Source organism: Haliaeetus albicilla, chromosome 11 (assembly GCF_947461875.1).
Source record: "Haliaeetus albicilla chromosome 11, bHalAlb1.1, whole genome shotgun sequence".
Taxonomy (NCBI): Eukaryota; Metazoa; Chordata; class Aves; order Accipitriformes; family Accipitridae; genus Haliaeetus; species Haliaeetus albicilla.
This window is the reverse complement of record NC_091493.1, coordinates 7,915,428-7,937,611: the sequence shown is the minus strand read 5'-3', so window position 1 is coordinate 7,937,611 and position 22,184 is coordinate 7,915,428. Positions and strand designations below refer to the sequence as shown.

At 38.6% G+C, this 22,184-nt stretch overlaps 1 protein-coding gene across 24 annotated transcripts in view; it reads right to left on the bottom strand.

Annotated features, from left to right (window-relative positions):
* The window catches only part of ANK3 (ankyrin 3), a 381,574-nt gene that overhangs the window by 161,419 nt on the left and 197,971 nt on the right, over positions 1-22,184 (bottom strand). The window contains exon 1 of one of the 24 annotated variants that reach the window (XM_069796009.1): positions 5,062-5,291. The exons of the other annotated variants lie outside the window; for them this stretch is intronic. Coding sequence (XP_069652110.1) covers positions 5,062-5,097 — 36 coding nt within the window. The 5' untranslated portion in view covers positions 5,098-5,291. Of the gene's footprint in view, positions 1-5,061; positions 5,292-22,184 lie in introns of those variants that run through there. 24 annotated transcript variants of the gene reach the window in all.

The following is a 22,184-nucleotide window of genomic DNA, read 5'->3' as shown; positions in this document are numbered from 1 at the left end:
TGCCCTTTGTGACCAACTCACATGTATAACCATGAAAAAGACCTGATACAGTTGAAGGCAAAAGATTTGAGCATCTAAAATTCAAGACTCATTCTCCAGGCTGACAGTCTCAACTTCCAGAATTTTATTTCAAACTCTGGAAAGAAATTCCTGAGCCTGTAATGACTCATCTTTCACTCTTCTAAAGTCTTCCTATCATACACTTACAAGTGAAAAATAAATCACTGGCTTTCATAACTGCTACCACAGTCAGAAAGAGCTAGAGAAGGGCTGGATGTGCTTCCAGGGTTTCTTCTTATGTTTATGTTCACCTGAAGATAATAACTCTAATATGTCAAGCTAGATGAGATGCCATTGATCTCCTCCCTGCTATTTTTCTCTCAGAAACTGTCTGCCCAGTAAGCATGGAGATAACTTTCAGCACATCAGACTCAAATTTAAAGCCATTTCCATGCTAAAGTCATATTCTTCAGATCACTGCATGAATTATGTCAGTCGGTCCACCTCCTGTTCTCTGAGTGCATCTGACTTTAGAATCAGGATCCAGAAAGGAGAGGAAAAAATTCAGCAACATTCTTCAAAACATTTTTAAAAGTGTATTTATATGTCTATAATTTCAGATGGGAAAAAAAATAGTACAAACCTAAATCAGATAATATTGCTGATTTTAGGGAGAGAGATTTTATTCACTCAAAACGAGCTCACTACAAAAATATTATGTAAATATGCTTCAATCAGATATGAAGTGGAAGTTACTGGTAATAAAGTGAAGCAAACTGCATGTCAGTGGAAGCATAATGCACATCAATATTCCCTAAAAATACTGTAGTAAACAAGCTATAGGAACTATAGACAAGCTACATGATCTTTTCTGTAGCTAAACAACCTATTAAGAGCTTTCAGTACAGTGAATTCAGAAGTTTCCTGATCTCCTTCTGCCTTTCCACTTTATGCCTGCTTTTGAATGCATCTCTCATTCAAAACCAAAATTCTTCTGCCTTGGAAGTTTGAACATCATTAAATTGAAAGCTTGTTTGATGATAACCAGTCAAGCCATTTCTGAGGTGGCAAAAATATGCACAGAAACACACCAATTTACACTGCAAGTATTGCAAATCCCACACATAATTAACGTTTACACTTTTGTAGTCTTAAGAGGCATTTGAATAGCTAGTTTTAAAGCTATCTACTAGAGTTTTAATTTTTTTGACACATTGTTCAGGATTCTTACAGGAATTACAAACTTTTATCAGTTTATAAGTGCCAATGCATAGGTTTCCATAGCAGTGATTATGACCTCTGTCAGAAGCAAAGAACGTCTTCCAATTTACACACCTGAATACCTTGTTGAAGAGAGTCTCTGGCTGGAAAAGCCCATGTAGCTCATGTGATACTCACAGAATCTGAAGGGTCAGTGGAAATTATCTAAAGAGCTTGCAGGTACTAAGAAGACTCCCAGGGAAAGATTTGTAACACAGCCATAAACCTGTAACAATCAGCTCTGCAGGGCTGGTTGGAGGCATCACATGAGCTTTGTCATAGCAGTTTACCTTAGCAGAGCTTGTAACATTTACAGAACAATCTGTCCTGACACCTCTTTGTAAATCTGCTGTGAAATATATATATGCTTTGGTACAATGAGAAAGAATTGATGGAACCAATAAACCAAAGGATTCAAACATCACCTGAGAGCCAAAGACTGGCTGAGGTAGTTTTGGTTGCTCAGGAGGAAAAAAAAACCCTAGCTAGCACTTGCCAAACTCATGAGGGCAATTTCACACAGGAGAGTTAACAGTTCTCAAACGCATGAGCTGAGCAACCTACCAGGAGACAATTTTAATCTTGGTCTGGAGATGTAGGAGACCTACTGGAGAATACCATCAGTGAATAATCTGGGCTTGGCCATGTTCTTCTACAAGAGCTGAATTTCCCTGCTGACTGTAACCTGGCGTATCTCGTTTTCCATTTGATTCTGCTGTCATAGGTATGACCCAGTAACTCCAGATCCATTCTGTAATGCACCATGTCACTATAAACCACAAAGGCAAGGCAGAGCAAAATAGAGCAGGTGTTACGCACACTGCTGTTTGTTAGTGTTAGAAACATTGATGAAAACTTGTCTGCTTTCTCCCAGACGTGATGCCATATGACGTGGGCAACAGCGCTGTGTGGTCTGCACAGAGCAGTGGGGCTGGACACTGGAGAGCCACCAGCCTCCACATTTCCCAGACCTTTCTCCTCCTCCTCCATGATTAAACACTGACATTCACTATTGCAAATTTGTGCAATGGCTTGGAAAATTCTGTAATAGCATTTGCTGGGGCTGTCTGGATGAAATGTATTCAATGATGTACGCAGCAAATGTAAAATAGTTTACAAATGTTTTGTTCCTCATTCCACATGTCCCAGGTTTGAGGATTAGCTCAGATTCCAATGGGAAAATTGCTTTTCCCAGCCCAAGCACCAAAATCTGTGAGCAAAAACTACAAATCAGAGCCCTGCAATTGTTATCAAGAGTTTTAAACTAGAATCACATTCTGACTCTAAATACAAGATTCTATTTTGAAACAAAAGGAGGAGTCTAAAACACCACTGGGGCAAGGCTAGGACCACGATTTACAGGTGCAAACAGGATGAAAACAGTAACAGTGAGAACAGTCTTAGCTGTATGGGGTCTTTGAGCTGAACAGAGGGGGAAAGAAAACACAACATAGCTCAGTTTTATTCTTAAAGTGAGAAAAAAATACCAAATATATAGATAAATCACTGCAGATTAGATGGTGCCATTTTCACACAGTCACTTTTCAGTTACAGTACAGAACTAGTATTTTTCTGGCTTTCAAAGCCACTGTGCACTAGAGAGTTGGAATTTTGTAGAACCACCGTGAAGATCTAAACATCTCGGGAGGGACTTCTAATTTTCTGACAAAAATAAAAACAACAGAACTATTTGAACATTTTACTTCACCTTAACCAGACTTCATAGTTTATTTTCATCTGAAAATTACTACTGTTTCTTAGCAGCAGAATGAAGTATGTTTGGAAAACACATCATTGTTTAATCGAAGAAAATAATGCTATTTCACTAATGAATTAACACTTTCCAAACTGGGCTAAAAGACTTTACATTTACTCTTTTAATAAACACAGGTTTAGAATTAATTTTTAGCTTAACTCTTACAGTGAAGATCAGTTTATTACACACTTACAGAAATAAGCTATGGCCAACAATACTATCTACCAGCCCTATACAGTAATCTCCCCTAGCATTCGATGAGAGAATAAACCATTACAATGAAATGTTAATTGAAGTATCACTCCTGAATAGCAAATCTACAGAATAAACACGCAGTGAAGTAGAGCTTGTCTCTCCCTTACACTTAAAACGTGCACGGCAACCTATAGGAGATTTAAATATGCATGGAATGAAAACAGAATTTACCGCAAACAACATCAGCAAGAAAAAAACTTATAAAACAAATATATACTGTACGCCTTCCCCATCACTCAAGTCCATTTCAAATAGCTATTACACCTTCAATAAACAATGTATATGCTAACAGAAAGACCAGTTTCTATGCAACTTCTAACAAAACCCTGTAAAGCAAGAGTAAATACCATTCCGTTGCAACACAGAGGGGCAGAGCATACTGCAGACCAGCACATTGCTAATGCCACGGCTCGAGGGCAGCAAGATTTTCACGCGGCTCGAGGGCAGCAAGATTTTCAGTTCGCTCTACTCGCCAAACTGTTGCACACAGAAACCAGCAGGACTGCATCAAGTTCTGTAATACTGGGGCTCATATAAAGTATCAGCAAAGATGTTTATCACCTTGAAGACTGATATTATTGTGCTAAAAAAACCAGGAGAGAATAAATAATATTCTCAGGACTGAAAAAAGAGTTTAATCAAGTACCATAAAACATCTCAACCTAACAAAACCTTCTCCTACAAGAAATCGCTTCACAAAGAAAATCCCCCAAATAAATGTTTTCATGGTTTTGAAATTACTGGCGGAAATGAATTTATGAACAAGAACAGCACCATCAGAAAACAATTAGAGTTTCAAAAATGTTTTTTTAACAGGGAACAACCACCCAGTCCTGTGTTGACAGCAAGTAAACAACATCATACATGTTTAAGGGAACTCGCTGCAGTATTTCTTCAGAGCACAAAGCTATTGCTGACATGGAAATTAGCTAGTAAACTGCTGGGTGCTACCATCAGTAATATCTCTAACTAAAAAAAATACTGCCATTAACTGACACTTCCACAAAGCTTGGCACTCATCAATATTAATAACATGATACCACACTTTCCTGGGAACCCAGTATTTTAATTCTGCAGTAAAGCAGCCTGGAGGACAATTGTTCTAACTGCGTTTTTTAACTGATGTTAGTAACTCTAGCTATTGAAGAACCTCAGAGCCTAGTTTACAGAGTACAGGGATGTCATTTCACAGCAGCTTACTCACTTGAGGAATTTTTAAATTACACAGGGAGCATCTTGGAGGTCACTGGGACTATCCCTGAGAGTAAGACTGATAAGGGTGCCTCCTTACAGGTCACTACTAGCATACTACAACGGCAGGCTCCTTTTTAAGTTTAACTGACCTATGGATTGTCAGTAGAAGAGGTGTGTTATTTGATAAGTACACCTTAAAAGCATATATTTCAGTTAACTCTTTTCAAAATATGCAAGAATTGCTAAAATATTTTAGTGAACAAAATTGTTACGTATATCTAGGTTACTTAAGGCCCCGATCAAAGAACAAAACATTACAAAATGTTTCTGCAATTTTAATCAGCGTCTTCTACAGTGTCCTGAACAGAATGTAGCCATTGGTAAGGAGAGAGAGAACAAATAATTCCATATACCATTTGACTGCCGCCTCAGCCTATACCGCGATCTAACCGTCAGAACACAGAATACACCAAACAAGCCAAAACGTACCTCTTCCTACATCCAGCTTTGTCTCGTACAATCAAAGACTTAAAACACTAATACAAGAAACTCGATATGCAGATTTCACTCTTATTTCAGAATCCACAAATGCTTACTTGTTCTGGAAAGCATTCTCCCTCTTCCACTGCCATTTTCTGTGGCCAGTTATGAAACCTGATGACTCAATTAGTTAACACTTTGGACACTGCATCATTACTAAAAATAGCGGCACCAGGAAGTGGTTTTCTTTCTTTTTTTTTTTTTTTTTTTTAAAAAAAGGGAACTAAGCACAGTCACTTGTTAGACTTCCCTTGGCTATTTAAATGGCAAAGGACAAGTGATTGTAAGACTATTAAGTTAGTAACAGAGCGTGTCCCAGGATTCCTGGCTCACTTACCATATTTGCTGCCTCCAATCATTCCCCGTGTATGTAATCATGATCTGTGGAATACCCAAAATAGCTGCAGCATCAGCTGATCAGAAAACCACTGCTGCTTGGAATCACTCATGAAACAAGCTTTTGTCATTCTGCTTATCAGCTCTTTCTAATGCAGACTACTTTGAACTATTTCTAAAGGCAACAATAACATCATTTTACACTCTGTGTGTTTTGAATACCACATATGCCTGCCTCCTACTCCATGGTAATTTTATATTTATTCAGATTTTCTGATGACTAATTATGATAGATTGGTGTCGGTGGTTCTAGAGGCTATTTTCCTGAACTAAAAGGCTGCACTCTATATACTTCAAGTTCTTAAACTAGAGAGATTAAAAGCAGTACCAAGAGCAAAATCACTTTGCTTCAGAGGGAAGCCCAGAGGGAGCTTCATGATTTCAGTAAAGCAGATCTTTTCCTTTTCAATGGAAGCTATTGCGAGAAGCAGGAATTTTCTTCATGCTTCCCTACAGTTACTTACATTAGGACTGGCTTTAAAGAATGTCCATCTTCTGAAAAAGGGAATATTGAAATCTCTTTGATACACCACAAGCACCTGCGCAGCATGCACTGTGCTTGCCTGTTACACGTCTCACCTCACACATGTGAGCTGCACACAGATATCCACTGGCACAGAAGAACAACAAAGGGTAAGATGAGGGAAAAAAAAAAATCAAGGTTTAACATTTTTCTCAGACAAGATATGCCCAATGTCTCATTTGGCTATGAAAGGAAATTATCTACATGTAAAATATTATAAGGATCATTTGAAATTCTCAAGAAATAGTTCTCAATTTTTGCATTGACCAGAGCCCAGCCACCAGGTAGTAGCTCCATGCTCTTGGGCTAATAACGCAGAACTTGTTGCTAATTATCTATGTAAAATCTTTCAGAAGGTACAAAATTTGAGGCCCCAGTGTATCACTAAATAAATAATGTATGCCACGCACTCAGGTGATCTAGCTTGAAATTACTTCATTAATGTCACTGACGATGCACTCTATTAACAAATACTTTCTGCTTCTGCACATTTTTGCTTATGGCATTGTAGTATCTATGACTAAGACAGACTTCTGCCTCTGACTAAATACAGAAAAGCTAACAGCTGTCTGCAGGGGTGGAGGAGCCTTCCACCTCAATTTAAATACAAGACGATAACCAAGTCAGTTTAAATGAATTTACCTCCCTGACACATCTGTGCAGAGCTCCCTGTAGCAGAGGTTTCAATCATCTGCACCACAGCTACCTCGGCAATGTCGTTACTGTAGGCTGCCACAACAACATGTAGTATCCTGAAATATTCAACTTCTAAAGCTGAATTTTGATTTAGTGTTACTATTTGTTTTGAGGACTGAGAACTATCACTTCAAAACAATAAAAGGAAACATCCCAGTTCTAGAAATCCAAGATCACAGGGTTACTATCCAGTGACTGAATTTTTGTTTTGAACTGAAGAAGGGTTGGCCCTGAATAAGAACCAGGTGCCTAAATACCCTTCTTCTGCCTTTGAAAAGGTGCTTGAGAACAAGGAGAAAGGAAATATGATGATTCCTGTAATGGGATCCAAGGGAATCACATGAAATTTAAAACTTGCTGAATAGTTCTTTTTTGTAGATAAAAGGATTAAATTGGGCAGTTTTATGAAAACTCACAAGAGTCCATCCAGAAGTCCAAGCCCATTGTGGGGTGGTGTCCCCACACCACTGGGTGCCACTGAACTGCAGCCTCCTGTTGGGGGGTAGTGATTGGTGACACAGAACTGACAATTCGACAGCTCTCCTAAAGCTGAAGTACTGCTTGTTTGCAAAGGAGGAACAACGCTTTTAGAGAAAAGGATTCAACGCAGCTTCTGCATGTGTCTTTTACTGGCGGGCTGTGCCAGTCCAGGTCCTGTGGACAGTGCCAGCATGGTCTGGGTGACAGCCTGCTCCCTCCAGGAGCTCCTCTGAGACCACTCTCCCCTACCCACTACCTGCTCATTTATTCTGCTAGAGCTACTTTGCTTTTCCAGTCTCTGGTTCTTGGCTTTTCGAGTTCACATTAGTATGATGAGACCAGTGGATGATTGAGCCAGACCGTTGCCTATGAACCTTCACCAAATTGTCCTGGTTTAAGTTGTGACATTACCACAAGAGAAGTTGTCTAATTGTCTCTCCATTAATTTTAAGAGAGCAATGATCAGAATCACAAAAGAAAAGCACAAAGAAAAAGTAAAATCTGCCAGCACCAAATCTCAGCACATTCACATCCATCAATTTAGCTCTGATTACTGAAAGCTCACATCATAAATCATAGTGACACTATATTTTTTTTAACCTTGTGGATCAGTTTTAGAGCATTCAGGATGATTTCTCACACGCATGCTATTAACAAAGGGTAATAAAAGAAAGGCTCAATACTAAAGGCAAAATCAATTTGCTATAGACTTTGGGTAAAATTTTTAGGATCCTTTTGTTACTTTGCATCCTGAATTATATGAACTGCAAATTCCTATAGTCATTCTTAGCTTGGGAAAGAGGCGGTCTTGGATACAATCATGTAATGAGTAGATATGCAAGGGGAAAAAAAAAAATCTCAACAATTAGTCTCCTCCCCTCTTTGAAAAAGAGAAAAAACAACAAACCCCCTTTACAATCTCATTAAAATGGCAGATTTAGTACAGATGGAGGATTCTTTTAAACAGAATAGTGGAAATGTCCTTTTACATTATCACTACTCTGCTCCCCGACCAGATGGAGTGCTTATGATTACTGGCTTGGAAGCAACTTGCAAACAAAGCAACACATGGCAGAATTCAGCAGAAAGAAAAACATGGCTTGACATGAAATACAGACAATATAAATATATTCTCAAGAATGGGAAAGACAAGCTGAAATAGTTTAAACCATAATCTGGAGTTACTGATCCAGATTTTGCAAGAAGAAATAGAATTTTTTTTTTTTTTTTTTTTTCCTTTCTGAAACTGCAGTGGATGACATTTCAGACAGTTTGGAAAGCTGAAGAGTCAGCTGAAGCCCACCGGAGCAGGGGATTTATAGCTCTGTGGCATTTCAGACACCCTTTTCAGAGAGCAAATGGTTGACAAATAGCATCAGTACAGATGTGTGCTTATGCAACTTACACCTACGAAGGATCCTCAGTTTTAGAAACTTGTATCACAGAAACCGGTGGTAGTATCTGAGATATTTAATATAATTATCTAAAATTCTGTTCTAGTCATTAAAATAATGGCTAATGTGTGCCCCAACTGAGTTTTTTAAATAGCAGTTCAAGTGCAGACATTGCAAAGGCTACGTACAGCAACAAGATACTCACAAAGCAGTTCCCTAAGACCCATAGGCCTTAGGTTCATATGTGAAGCCAGGAAAAGATGCGCATTACATACAGCAAGAGAGGCGTAGTGAAGCTCATCAGGCAGAGACTCACTGTTCTTTCCATCTAAGAGACCCCATCTCAAACACATTACACTTAACCTCTATAGATAGCTACCAGGCTTTTACAAAGCTACTACCAAGAGAAAATGTACATTTACTCGTTTATATTTTAATTGTTAAAATTGTGGACACTGAGAATATACAGCCACAGGGTAAAAATTCTTTCCTAGTTATAAAATGCCAAAACGATCAGCATAATTTGTGTATGACTTTTTTTTAATCTACCTGTTCAACCACCATCCATCATGAAAATATTATGTTTGCTACACTACCATTCAAATGCTGCCAGCTCAGATCATCTGCTAAAACTTCCACAGAATTAGAAATCTGTAGTCAGAAGCATACATTCTCTTTCAATAACACAAAATTTAAATATACTTATAAAATAAGGATAGGAAAACAATACTCCAAACATTAACCAAGTTGAAGTCTCACAGTAAGATAAAGATACACACACCTTTTTTCCCCAGAAAATCTGTTTTATGCTCCTGTGTAATCTATTGCTCTAGAATAGAAAGTATCTACAAAACCTGTAAATCCTTTAACTATTTTTTTCTTGTTAACTTTGACAAGGATATTCACCTGCCATCACACCAAATAATCTAAAGCTCTGCAGAACTAAAAAAATGAAATCCTGTAACTTCTGCTACAAGATACTTAAAATTTCTCTTTAAAGGCTTTCCAAATGAGTGAACAGGAAGGCCGTAGTCTCATCCTATTATTCCTCAGCAGCAGCTAGGATCAAACCTCAAAGACTGAAATGCAATCACTTTTAAAGAATAGCCTGCAGTAATTTTTCAGAGGTCTCCAAAAACTTCGAAACAGCACGCCTTGAAGCCAGCCCTGCTGTGACCTGTGAAATTCAGCACATTACAGCTATTCAAAATGCCCATGAAAGACACAGACTGAAGCACTGCAGTGTTTACTCTGTCAAGATCCGTAACAGCTCCTGTTACCTCATCATCAGCACTTTGCCTTCCCAGTATATGCTGCTTTCAATAGCACGGCAAGGGGCTCTCAGGATAACAGACTAAAATAAATGATACATGTATGGTATGAGCGGTATGCTCAAAACATCTGAACCGCTATCTACAAAACCACTTCAAATTCCATTTTTTAACCCTGTATTGTTCCCTTAAGCTATCAGAGTAGATTACATATTTCCAGTCTGCCCTGCTAACCACCTTTCTGAAAGAGCACTTGTTTCATTTTCATCCATTAGCTGTGGTTTTCACACCCAAGTTCTAAAGCTCCCTTAACTTCCAGCGACCCTGGGGCTAAAATATCAGCAGATTCTTCCCCAGAATAACCCCATCCCCTAGGAACAGGAACAACTGCAACCAAGTGGAATACAGACTGTTAGATAAACCCAAACTTCTTGTCCAAAATGGACCATATATCATTCAAGGCTTCCACCACTGAGACTTCAGCAATTTCTCTTCCTCCTTCAGTATATTGCCTTTACATGGAAAAGGTGCATCTTCTACCTGTATCCTAGAGAAAGGTAATTTTGCAAAACCACTGCCACAATATCACAGAAACCCCATAATCAGCTGCTGTGTGAAAACAGAGGTTAAGGTAATGCTTATCAAGACAACTTCTTACTGTCAAGACCACTCCACACTCTTAAAATCATAAAGAGTTTCTTTATACCATTCTGTAAGCACCAAGAAAAGCAGCTTCAGTTAAGCCAACTGAAAGTCCTTGGTTTTATTAAGATTTCCTTCTCTCCCACTGATCATCTAGAAGACACCCATGTCATTGATATGCTATGGACAGCACCTTTGGAAAATACTGAGGTAATAAAGCTGCAAGCTGGAAGAAGTGTTTTACATAAGTGTCATGATGAAAATCACATGTTTGACTCCTGAGCAAATTGACTTGACACTATCATCCTTGAAAAATAACTAGTAAAAGCCAATTAGGAAGGGAAAAAACAAAAGCCAGAGACTTCAGTCAGCCCTATGTTTAGTCAAACTACAGACCTCACATGAACTCTCATGGAGATGAGGGGAAGAGCAAGAGCAAAGAACTATATACGGAAAGCACAAGGAGACACAGTATCAGATCTTCCTATATCATCTTGAAGCATTGCTGATGTTTGCAAATTCTCTGCTGATTAATCAGATGGATTGTTGCATGCCATGCATCTTGTTCAAAGTCATGCTGAAAATTGGGATTTTGTACAAATTGAAAACAGCAACTGCCTTACTCCTTCTTTGACATACCTCACCAGAACATAGGATTCCAGAAAGTAGAGATTCCTTGTATCTGAACAGTAGAGCTCAGCATTTTTACTAAATAGGGAACTATTTGTTAACAGGAAATAATACTAGCAGGCTAGCAAAATCAGTGGCTGTTGATGGTCTCCATAGGTGTGTAGGTATATAAACACATAGATAGGGAAATAAAAATCACGTGCTAACCTTATTGTTGCACCACAGCACAGGAAAATAATTAACAGTTCAGAAATAACTTTTTCAGTTTTTTAAGAATATACCAAAAAACTAGTTGAAAGTATCAGAGGAATGTTACATAGAGTATACTGTCCATTTGTATGTGGTATCCATGTGACAAAATGTTGGCTCTCTCTCAGTCTGGATCCTATTTCTAGCAATTTTCAATATTCCAGGATTGCCAGGAGCAAAGAATTAATCATTAAGATTCATGGTGATGACAGCAAAGTATTTCATCCTAAAGTTGAGTTAAGCACCAGAAATGTGACTGCTGGCAAATAAGCCTTTCCAAACACTCCCTCTCTCTGTTGTCTATCTTTTAGGCTTACTTTGAACATAACTGCAATACGAAGCCACAGAACTGCCAGATGGTTTCAAAATACTCAGACATGGTTTCTGCACAGAAGAAGGAATTTCTATCATGTAATACATTCCAAGAGCAGTACTGCAAAAGCAGTAGTTGTCCAGCACACCTGACAGTTGACTGTCTCCATGAGACCTTAGCCAAAAAAACACCCCACTATTAACAAAATATTTGATTATACATCTTGACTTTGTTCATTCCTCAAGGACCATCTAAAGGAAAAATTCAAATGAAAACAGAAGTAGGCTTAATTAAAAAGAGATGCAAGTGTATCCACTCACCAACGGCATGCAAGGGTGTCCAATGCCCTGTGAAATAAGCACAACCTAGCACAGCTATCATTTAGCGTACAGTGGCTTACTAATCTTCATTTATAGATGGTGCAGGGAGTTATTCAATAAAAGAAAAATGGAACCACTCAACTAACTGTAACTAATCCTTTGAAAATGTTCCCAAATGCACTGGAGACATTTCGATGGAGCAATATTATGACCAAGGCTTTTAAACAACAGTTAGCCTGTTACTCATTCAGTGCACAGACTACAGCCAAATTATTACACCGTAAAAACGTGTGCAGACACAAGGTAAAACTTTCATGATAAAACTAACATGAGAATAGCTTGCCTATGAAGTGGTGGGATTTCTAACACATGCAGAGTTTAAGAACACTGGACAAAAAAATAGAATAAAAATAAGAAATTGGCAGGAAGAGATTAGCAAAGATGATTATGGATGAAGGTAGACAAAGGGAGTTCTTGATATCACACCCAACCCATTGCTAATAATTCTGTGACACATAGGAGCATTAGAGCTCTTCTGCAGGCAAACCGCGCTTAGCATCAGAGTCAGTGGGAGGTTAAAACAAGATGCCATTGAAAACAAGCCCCCAGCCACATAAAATCAATCTGAGCCCTGCTTACAGACGCTGTATGGGAGAACATGTTGCTCACATGGGGCTACAGCCTGCTGTTCTCCAAGGCACTGTCAGGACTGCTGGACATTTCATCCTTTAAGAGTTACCATTTCAAAACACTAAAATTTCTAAATTACATTTTGGAAGGACTGTCAAGGAAAAGTGCAAGTTTAAAATATCTCATAATCATTACAACAATGTAAAAATAAGATATTACAATGCAATGAACCCAAAGAAAAAAGAGTGACTTAACTGTGGTTGATCTCAGCATCACTCAAAAGTTATCCCCAGTCTCAGTATTATTGTTAGGACACACACAAACTAGTCACCAATTGTCAAAAGATTGCTTATACAGTAACCATTCACAGTTATAGGGTGCTGTTCCCAGTTAAAATGCTAACCTTTGTCATGGAAAATGACCAAAATCTAGTTTTAATCTCCAGCAAGTGCTCTGTTCAGTAGTTTCCTCCCTATCAACTTCCTTTCATAAGGCACTACTATTTTCAAAGAAAATGCGCATCAAGGAGAAAGCTCCATGAGCTACACAATCTTAAGTGCACTGTCCCTTTTTAACATAGTCACAGCAAAATCTAAAATTATTTCTCTTACTCAGCTTTCACTCTCAGCTATTCAATGGCATAAAATCAAAGCGTGGACTAATTATAAAACAATATATATAATTCACTGAATTTCCAGTTTCTTAGAGGTCAGTGCTCTGATCAGGTACAAAACTCTCTCTCAGATTTAACTCCATGGTGAAATGTCTGGGTAGCAAATAAAAGAAACTTCCACAACTTTCTCCTCCTCAAATTTTAGGTAGGGCAATAGCACTAGAGTCATATTGTCTCAACTTTGTTATTGCAACAGCGCTGAGGCTGTGAATAGTGCTTTCCAAGAACACAGAGAACATTCAAGTGTTAGATGTAATAACCTCAAGATGTATACACCAAGAAGGGGAAAACATTCTTCTGCATTGGGGTTATGCAGGAATTTCCCCAAAACAGAGGAAAATGCATAATATGAATAAAAAATGATCTCATCAAGATAATTTTTGACATGCTGCTGGGGGATGAGGACAGCTGTGCAAACTGCATTCCAAGCAGGACTTACATTTGTCAGCACAGATGTATAAAAATGTCTCTCAGTTCTCACTGTAGTGCTAGCAGCTTGGCTCAATATTAATGCTGTCCCTGAAGCGCTGCTACTGATTTTGCGTCCCTTTATGTGTATTACACACATGAGATGCTGGCCACATTTAAGACAGATGCTTTCTGAAGTTGTGTTGGAACTACAAAGGAAGAGAAAAGGGCAGCTTCAGAGACTGCATCAATGCTCATGGCTCCCTAGGAATTACAGATGGGAGAGCAGGGGGAAACTCTAGGATGCATAATTCCTAAAGATAGAGCTGAGCTTTCAAGATGTATAGCAATTTGATAATGGATTGTATTGGGTTGTAGTGCAATACTTTTCCGTTAGTTATACTGCCGCTATTTTAAGCTACAAGAGAATTTTTATTGTACAGTAAAGGAGCTCTCCTGAAACTTGTTCAAAAATGTAAGGTGCCTTTTGCTGTCTTTATAGGCAAAATACAAGAGTCACAGATATTAAAAGTCTTTATGAAGGAGCTATGTACCTCTCTTTGCACTGCTTTAACTCATATGAATCACACTTTGTATCTGGTAGTCATGCCATACTTATCAAAATGTATTTCAAACTATACCAGGTTAGAATATTACTGGGTTTTGTCCTGGCTTGCATAGCTGTAATCTGTGCTACATCAGTGAAATAGGTTCATAAAGCTTCTGATACCTGATTTCACACCAAACACTTTGAGCAGATGCACAAATACACCTTGGAATGACTGCATGAATAATGCAATCATTACAACAGCACACATGGCCATATTCTCTTTTTTCCTAACCTGCTTAGTTAGCATTGCATTTCTTTTCCTTGGGAGAACCTTCAGGTCTCTAGCTACTATTGTAGCTAGCTCTCACATTTCCTTTCTCTCTGAGAACTGCTATTTCTAATCTGATGTTAAACAGCTTTCACAGGGCTTCTAAAATTACTGTATAGCAGTAGTATTTCTTATATCTGTATTACTGACATGATGCTTCATGAAAAAGCAGTCCCTTGGCAGGACAAACTAGTGTTCACACTGCATTATGGAGGAGGCAGCAGCTGCTATATTTAGGGTATTGAATATCTTCTTCCATTATAAGTCTATTTATTTTACAGATCTCAAAACTCGCTGATACATACAGTTATGCCTTTTCTGATTGATGAAAATCCTATTTAACTTTAATTGACAACCCAATCATTAAAAAAGTTGTCATTTTCCCTTGGTTATCTATTTGCCTTAGTAAAATAAAAATCATATACAAAATTACCCAAAGGAGCTGGGGCCCCATGGAAGCAGCACCACTGGCTCACTGTGCTGGGGATTCAAGCCATCACAGGGAAGGGTGGCACCCTGCATACCACCTGCAACGCCTGTGGAGATGGGGACCCTCCCAAGCACTGTCCCAACAACGTTGGGGCGGGAACCCCGTGGAGTATGCAACCTGGCTGCATTCATTGGTAGGAGCAGGAGTGTGCTCTCTGGTTTGGGGAGTTCAAGTTTTGCTGACAACACATGGCTAAAATTGCATAAGACAGAATACTCTTATCTTTTTCCTTGGAATAAAAAAAAAAAAAAAAAAAATACCCCCCCCCCCCCCCCTAGAAATTTATAAATTAAAATGCTACCAGAAGATAAAACCAAGCATTCAAGATGTTGTCCCAGCAATCTCAAATTTTCCTTTGGCAAGTATATTATAGTTTCACAGACAAGAGCTTCCTATTTTTCCATAAAACTTTTTTATTTTCTGAGCAAAACATGAACAATTAAAATTTCATGAATAACACAGAGATGGCACTTCTTAATTGTCCCCCCACCCCAGCAGTCATTGGTATTTAACATAATTTTAGTACACAGTATTTTATATTGCAGCCCAGAGCCTTCTCCAATATGATTATTGCATCCAAATAGCATTCTAGATTTTACTAACTAAAAATGTAACTATCTCCCATGATCTGCCAGGACAAACCATCAATCCTGTATCTATACCTTCTGTGAATAATCCCAGAGTCCAATGGTTTTTCTACATTTCCCAATTCTCTCCAGGGCAGTGGCTAACAAGCTCAAGTCATACTGAGGCTATCTCAGATGAGCCAAGGCTTTAATGTGGTTTTTAAAAGACATCTAAAATACATTATAAATGTATCACTGATCCAATTTTTGTTTTGAGTAAAGTTGTCTCTCCAATAACTTACCTATGTTTTTTGTAATGGTAGGAAATGTAACAGATCTTTTCAAAGACTCAATTCTATGTTTAGACAAACAATTCTCTGCGCGTACACACACACGCAGTTTGTGTTTGTTAGATATCTATGAACATATTCCCCAGTCCTGTACAGTTGAACATGCAGACAGATAGCTGCTGAAAACTGCAGAGAATAGTGTTGATCCTGAATTTAAAACAAAAGGAAGCCATGGACCTCATCAACTGGATTTTACTGTCTTTAGGAAAGAGGAATAGAGAAGTAACATGCTCCCGAGACACAAAGCAATATAACCACTAAGTAAAAGACATCTTTTTTCCCATTAATAAATAAAGACTGCTTAGATTTGCACATGTACCAGTCCTGCTCAAAGTTAGAGCAAGGCACTTATGAATCAAAATACAAAATTTGACCCAACTCCCACATAATTTATTAAGGAATCTCATTTTTAGTTACCAGGCATTATAAATTATTTGACTGTTTAAATTAAAGTGACAAACACAATCAAAAGGGCAAATGAATGCATCAGAAACTGTACTTTACTAATGTACTTTAGTACCTCTGCTTTAAGTTCAATTGGATTTTTCATGCTGTCTAACAAATATCATGTAGTTTGCAGCACGCAAGGGCTCTCCACAGTAACACTGGATTTCATTTGAGATTTAACAGCAGAGAATTTAAGAGGAGGGGAAATACTTCCATTTTGATTTGAGTTGTAAGCACCATCTTGTGGAACTACAAAGCCTGCAGATTAGAAGAAATATGGGTTTACAAGCTCCTCTCATAAACTGACTGGGAATGCCACCTGAACATAAACCAAAGAACAACCAAGAATAAAACTATTTCTCTCTCCTCCTCCAGACCCACAATAAAAATGAAAATAAGCTATTCTCCTACCCAAAGAATTAAGGCAATCTTGCCCCTACCTGCCTGCATACAAAGCCCTATGGGCAGCAGAGCCAATACATTCATTGGCAAAGAATTGTAGATCAGGATTCCTGGGGCCGTAATGAGGAACTACAGTCCCTCCATAACGTATAGTATCATTTCTGATAAACAGAGCAAATGCCTTTCTCCCTAGAATAAGGTACTTACCACAAAAGCTCAGCTCAAGCACTTAGTAGAATATTAGTCTGGTAAAATGAGCCTGCACTGTGGATGCATAATGCTAACCTTCACCAGGGGATACATGGTGTTTGGGTTACGGAGGATGCCATTGGACAGACTGGATGGAAAGGAATTCTCCTTTCAAATTAAAATAGCAATATATATATTGCAAATGAAGGAAAAATATACAGCTACAGTATTTTACAGAATAAGGCATATGCAGACTTCTGTGATCTATTTATTTCCTTAGCACTGCTAATGATATTATTATTAATATCATTGTATCCATCAGCATTCAGCAGACAATTCTCTTGCTCCTGCACAATTCCATGGAATTATTTGAAATGTAAATAGAGAAAGAAGAATAGCTCTTCTAAAAGGGCTAGTTCATCTATGAATATTAAACTAAAATGAACCCTCCTGGGAGCTCTGAAAGACTGCTCCAGGATGGAAAACCATGTCATTACTGACATGAATCATATTTCCTAAAATTAGTGGCAAGAGAGTGCTCTTAAATAAGCACCATCCACATGTCTAATACCAAATCAGTATGTATGACCCAAATGAAAATTCATTATTCTTGTCCTTATTATTAGGATTTTTAGTAGAGATACAAGTGGAATGTAAATAACTAGTATCTCTATTTTTGTTATCAACTACTTTAGCACTTTGATCTAATTTTACCATATGCATATAAGGCTGAGAAATCACTTCTTAAAAGCTTACAAAAGAAGCAAAAGAGGTGGACAGCAGCTTTGCCTCTTGTGACAATAGTGCTGGTGTATGTGCTGCTCCTGGTGGTGTCCTTCTGCTTAATTTAGCCCATCATGTAAATCCACACTTTATGAGAATATTAACTGTGATACCAGCAAAATCGCTGGACTGTAAAAGAATGATTAAAACACAAAGAGGGTGAGACTACCAGGATGATACATACAGCCTTCAAATATCAGCAAGATTCGGGAGTTGGTATTGATTTGCAAAAAGACTGTGCAAGTGCAATTACCACTTAAAAACTCACTGGACATTAATACAGTACATGCCTCTCCCTTTATCATAGGATCACAGAATCATTTAGGTTGGAAAGGACCTTTAAGATTGAGTCCAACCATTAACCTAACAATGCCAAGCCCACCACTAAACCGTATCCCTAAGCATCACATCTACACGTCTTTTAAACATGTCCAGGGATGGTGACTCCACCACTTCCCTGGGCAGCCTGTTCCAATGCTAACACATCTGTACAACTGTGTAAATTGACATCAAAAAGCTCTCCCATGTTTTTATGCTGTTATATTTCACTTATTTATTATCAGTAAGAGCTTGGATGAAGCACAACACCCCTTAGCACCTTATAGTCTTCAAAGACCCCAGCTTGCCTTTTGCAAACTTAGAGGTAAAGGGATGCCATGGCCAAATTCCAGCTTAGGGAATTAAGCTCTCCCTAACCCAGTTTTCAAAGCAGTGGCAATTACCTATAGTAGTAGTCTTTATCTGCTGACCTCAGTTATTGGCTACATTTGTGGCTAAACATTTGGCATTTTCAGTGCCAATGTTAGAGGTTTCTTGTAAGATTTTTTTTCTTTTACTTTTCATGCACAGAAAAATATTGGATATACACAACATACCATGAATTAATTCAGTTAGCAAAGTCCTTCAGGATTCTTCACATGTTTTTCATTAAAAATACAGTGAAATAACGGATAATGATAGAAATCACAAAGGAAAGTTGTAAATAATGGCAACAGGTCAATGCCACTGTACATTCACAATCTCAGGTCTGCCTGCAAAATTAATGCAAATAGCCTCACATGTTTGACTCACATTTTCCATTGCTTATCAACTTTCAGGGCACTCAGCCTACCTTGAATACATCCAGTATGATCAGAAATTATGGCTGTGTAACTTTAGTTATAACAATTAGCCAATAAACTAGATACTAACCCTAAATGAATCAGATTTTCTAGCAATAGGGAAGGATGTACTTGATATTTTTTGAAAGACACCTTTAAAGCCATATAATATATAGAAGCCAAGGGTGAATATGGAAAACCTGTGAGAATGAAATGCAAAAATAGCGTTCCTTCTCCTTTTGCTACAGTTTTATTAATGAGGTCTCAAGAACTGCAGAATAAAATACCATTTAGTAAAGAGATTCATTTTCCTCACACATACTCTGCAGAAAATGCAAACTGGAATTTCCAGCTTTTTTTTTTTTTTTTAAATACAGTCAGCTGATAGTGGTTTTAATAGCATCCTTGCCAACCAGAACTTAAGAGCCCTCCGGCACAGGTGTTTACTTCCGTTACACTGAGCAACAAACTCATAGACATAAATCACAATATTCTGATAAGCTCCCTCTCAGGCCAGCACAGCCATAAGATACCTACTGGGAGGATAGGATTTGACCGCACAGGTATGAGCTGTCACAGCTTGGACACTGGGAAGCCAAATACCAACGCACACAAAAGAGCAAGGTCTGGCACAGGCACACAGACCCAAGTTTATCCTGGGTGACTTCAGGCATTCAATCAAGGTCCCTCAGGAAGGTCAGTAACAGCCCACAGGCAGGGAAAGAGGTTGGCTGAACTGCTCCAAGAAGGTGCCCAAGTCAGCTTCTGGGGGTGTCACTTTCTTTCCACAGATTACTGAGGGACATGAGGGTCCTAATTCAGGTGCCATGAATCTGATACTAGTGAAAGCTGAAAGCAAGGTTAACCTCCTCACTTTCAACATCAAAGATGTTCAAAACAGTCCCTTTCCTCATTTTTTGTGCGTGAGATGGACATCTGACCTGAGAAAGCATCCAGCTTTCCCCATTTATGTTTTACTGGCATCATAACAGCAGCAAATAAAAAGTGCTGAACTGAAATATCTCATAGGGATTTACAGATTTCATTTAACAGTCACTTTTAACTTTTAAATGACTAATGGGTTAATTCCCTTTTTGGCACAAAGCCTTTACTCAGAGAGTACGTGAGACTTTGCAAGCTGTTTTCAACAAAAACATATGGGAAATTGTAAACTTGTCCAGGTTATGTTTAAAATAGGATATTCTGTTGGAGTAATATTTTAGACAGTACCCTTAGAAAACACAAATCAATCATGATGAGTTTTAATGTTCCATTTTGGACAGCAGCTGAGTAAATATAATAATGATTCTCTTTCCTTCCCACTTAATCCTGCTGCCTTCCTAACCACTGAATCATTGCTCTCCTTCATTACTAAAATGCACAACCGAGATGCTGATTAGTGTCCCAGATGCTTGATAACAGGGATAGTAATCAATACCTCTTCTTTAATCTGTCTGTGGAGGACGTTTCGTCCCTTTGCTTTTGGATACAGGCTCTGCTGCTGTGATCCACGGCTTTAATATTGCCTCTAGATTGGAGTAGTGCAGAGCACTCTTCTTTAGTCATTCCATATCTTCTTTTAATATATAGCATCACTGTGCCACAGCTGTTGCCTATTTGCTGAGTTTGAAAGCACTGGTTTAAAAACCTAAAGCTTGAAATAGTTTTGGATCATGCTGCCCGAGAGAGACTTCTGCAGCCATGCCATAGTGCTGCAGGGAGCAACCAGAGCTTCAGCCCTCGTCTGTGGAGCTTGCGTATGTGAACTGCTGCCACTCGACTTGTCCAACTGCTCTAGGGTTTTGGTGGGGTTTTATTTTATTTATTTGTTTATTTATTTTAAGAGCCACACTGGAAAAATACTTTCTTTCAGCAAGTTAAAAGCTACAAGTGGACTTTCCTTTGGGCAACTGCAATATAAAAGATTTAGAGTTTGGCCTGAGTTTTGCAAATTACACCATGCACATGCTTAGCTTTAAAGACAGGAGCTATCTCCCTGAAGCTTGACAACAGACAGGTGCAGACACAACTTCAGCCAAGTCCCACTATTTACTTCCCGGATGTTTAATTTATAAACATATTCTTCCATATTTGTGCTCTGTAAAACAAAACAAGTCTCTTAAAAAATCTGGTTTGTGTATCTTTTTTAAAAAAAATACTGCACAGTAATATCGCAACATGACTACACCTAAATATATCATCTACATTGCAGCTTTTACTGCATTATAAGGCAGCCAATTTTAAGACATCAATAATTTAGAAACTCAGCTATGTGCAGCAGCCTAATTGGACTATCTTTACTTGGCAATTTTTTCAGTAAGATATTAGATTCTTTACTTTTATAGGGATGCATGATGGAGATCTTTCAGTAAACCCATGTAACACACAATCAATAGACATAAAACCACATGCAATTATAAAACATTTTTTCAGCAAGTACCTTTCTTCTTCTTACGGCTCCGGCAAGAGGAGTGCGCTGTCCAAAATTAAGCTAACATAGTAAATCAGGTTTTGACACAAAATAACCCTGGAGACTGAGATTTAGAGAGCCTTCTCTAGAGAAGGGCACAGCAGCTGCCAGAGCCACCACCTACAGACACCAGAGAGCTGCCGGGATACAGCCCCCTGTTTTTGTGATGGAACTTCCTCATGATGCTTGCCTCCAGGAAAGGGCACTTTTAGCTCTAACTGGCTGAAAGGGCCCCTTTTCACCAGTGAGCAACTAGCAACAGCAGAGCAAAATACCCTTTTTCCCTATAGTACATTTTGTACCCTGTAAGGAATAAAAGCAACATCACTTTGGAGTGAGGAGATCGCCTTTTAGTGACTACAGAAAAGGCAGAAGAAGCAGTAAGTCCCTAGGCCTCACGTGTCAGCCTGGAGCCAGCTTTAGCAAAGGCAGCCAGCCAGCAGCAAACACTAGGATCAGAGATTTAGGTGGGATACAGCCTGCCTCAATAGAGCACAAAGCAGCAGAGAGGATCTTTTGCCCACAGAAAAGTGAAAGGTGGTTAATTTCTTTTTTGTGTGTGTGATTTACAGCTGTGACCAGGACTCAAGTGCCTCTGAAAAACTCAGTTCAACCAGCCAGAGCATTTTAAAGGCCAGGCTGTCTATACCGGAATCTAAACCAAAAAAAACCCAAAATACACATTAAAAAAATCCTAACTTAAAACCAAGCCTAGCTGGCACAAGGAAGCTGTCCTTTCTTAGTCCCCAGAAATGGACAGATACGAGGCTGAGATGGTTACTTGTGTGCTCAAATGCTAATACACAATTCTCTTGTTGCTCCTGACATCTTCATCCAATGCAAACAGGCATCATGCGGAAACCACCACCAGCATCACTG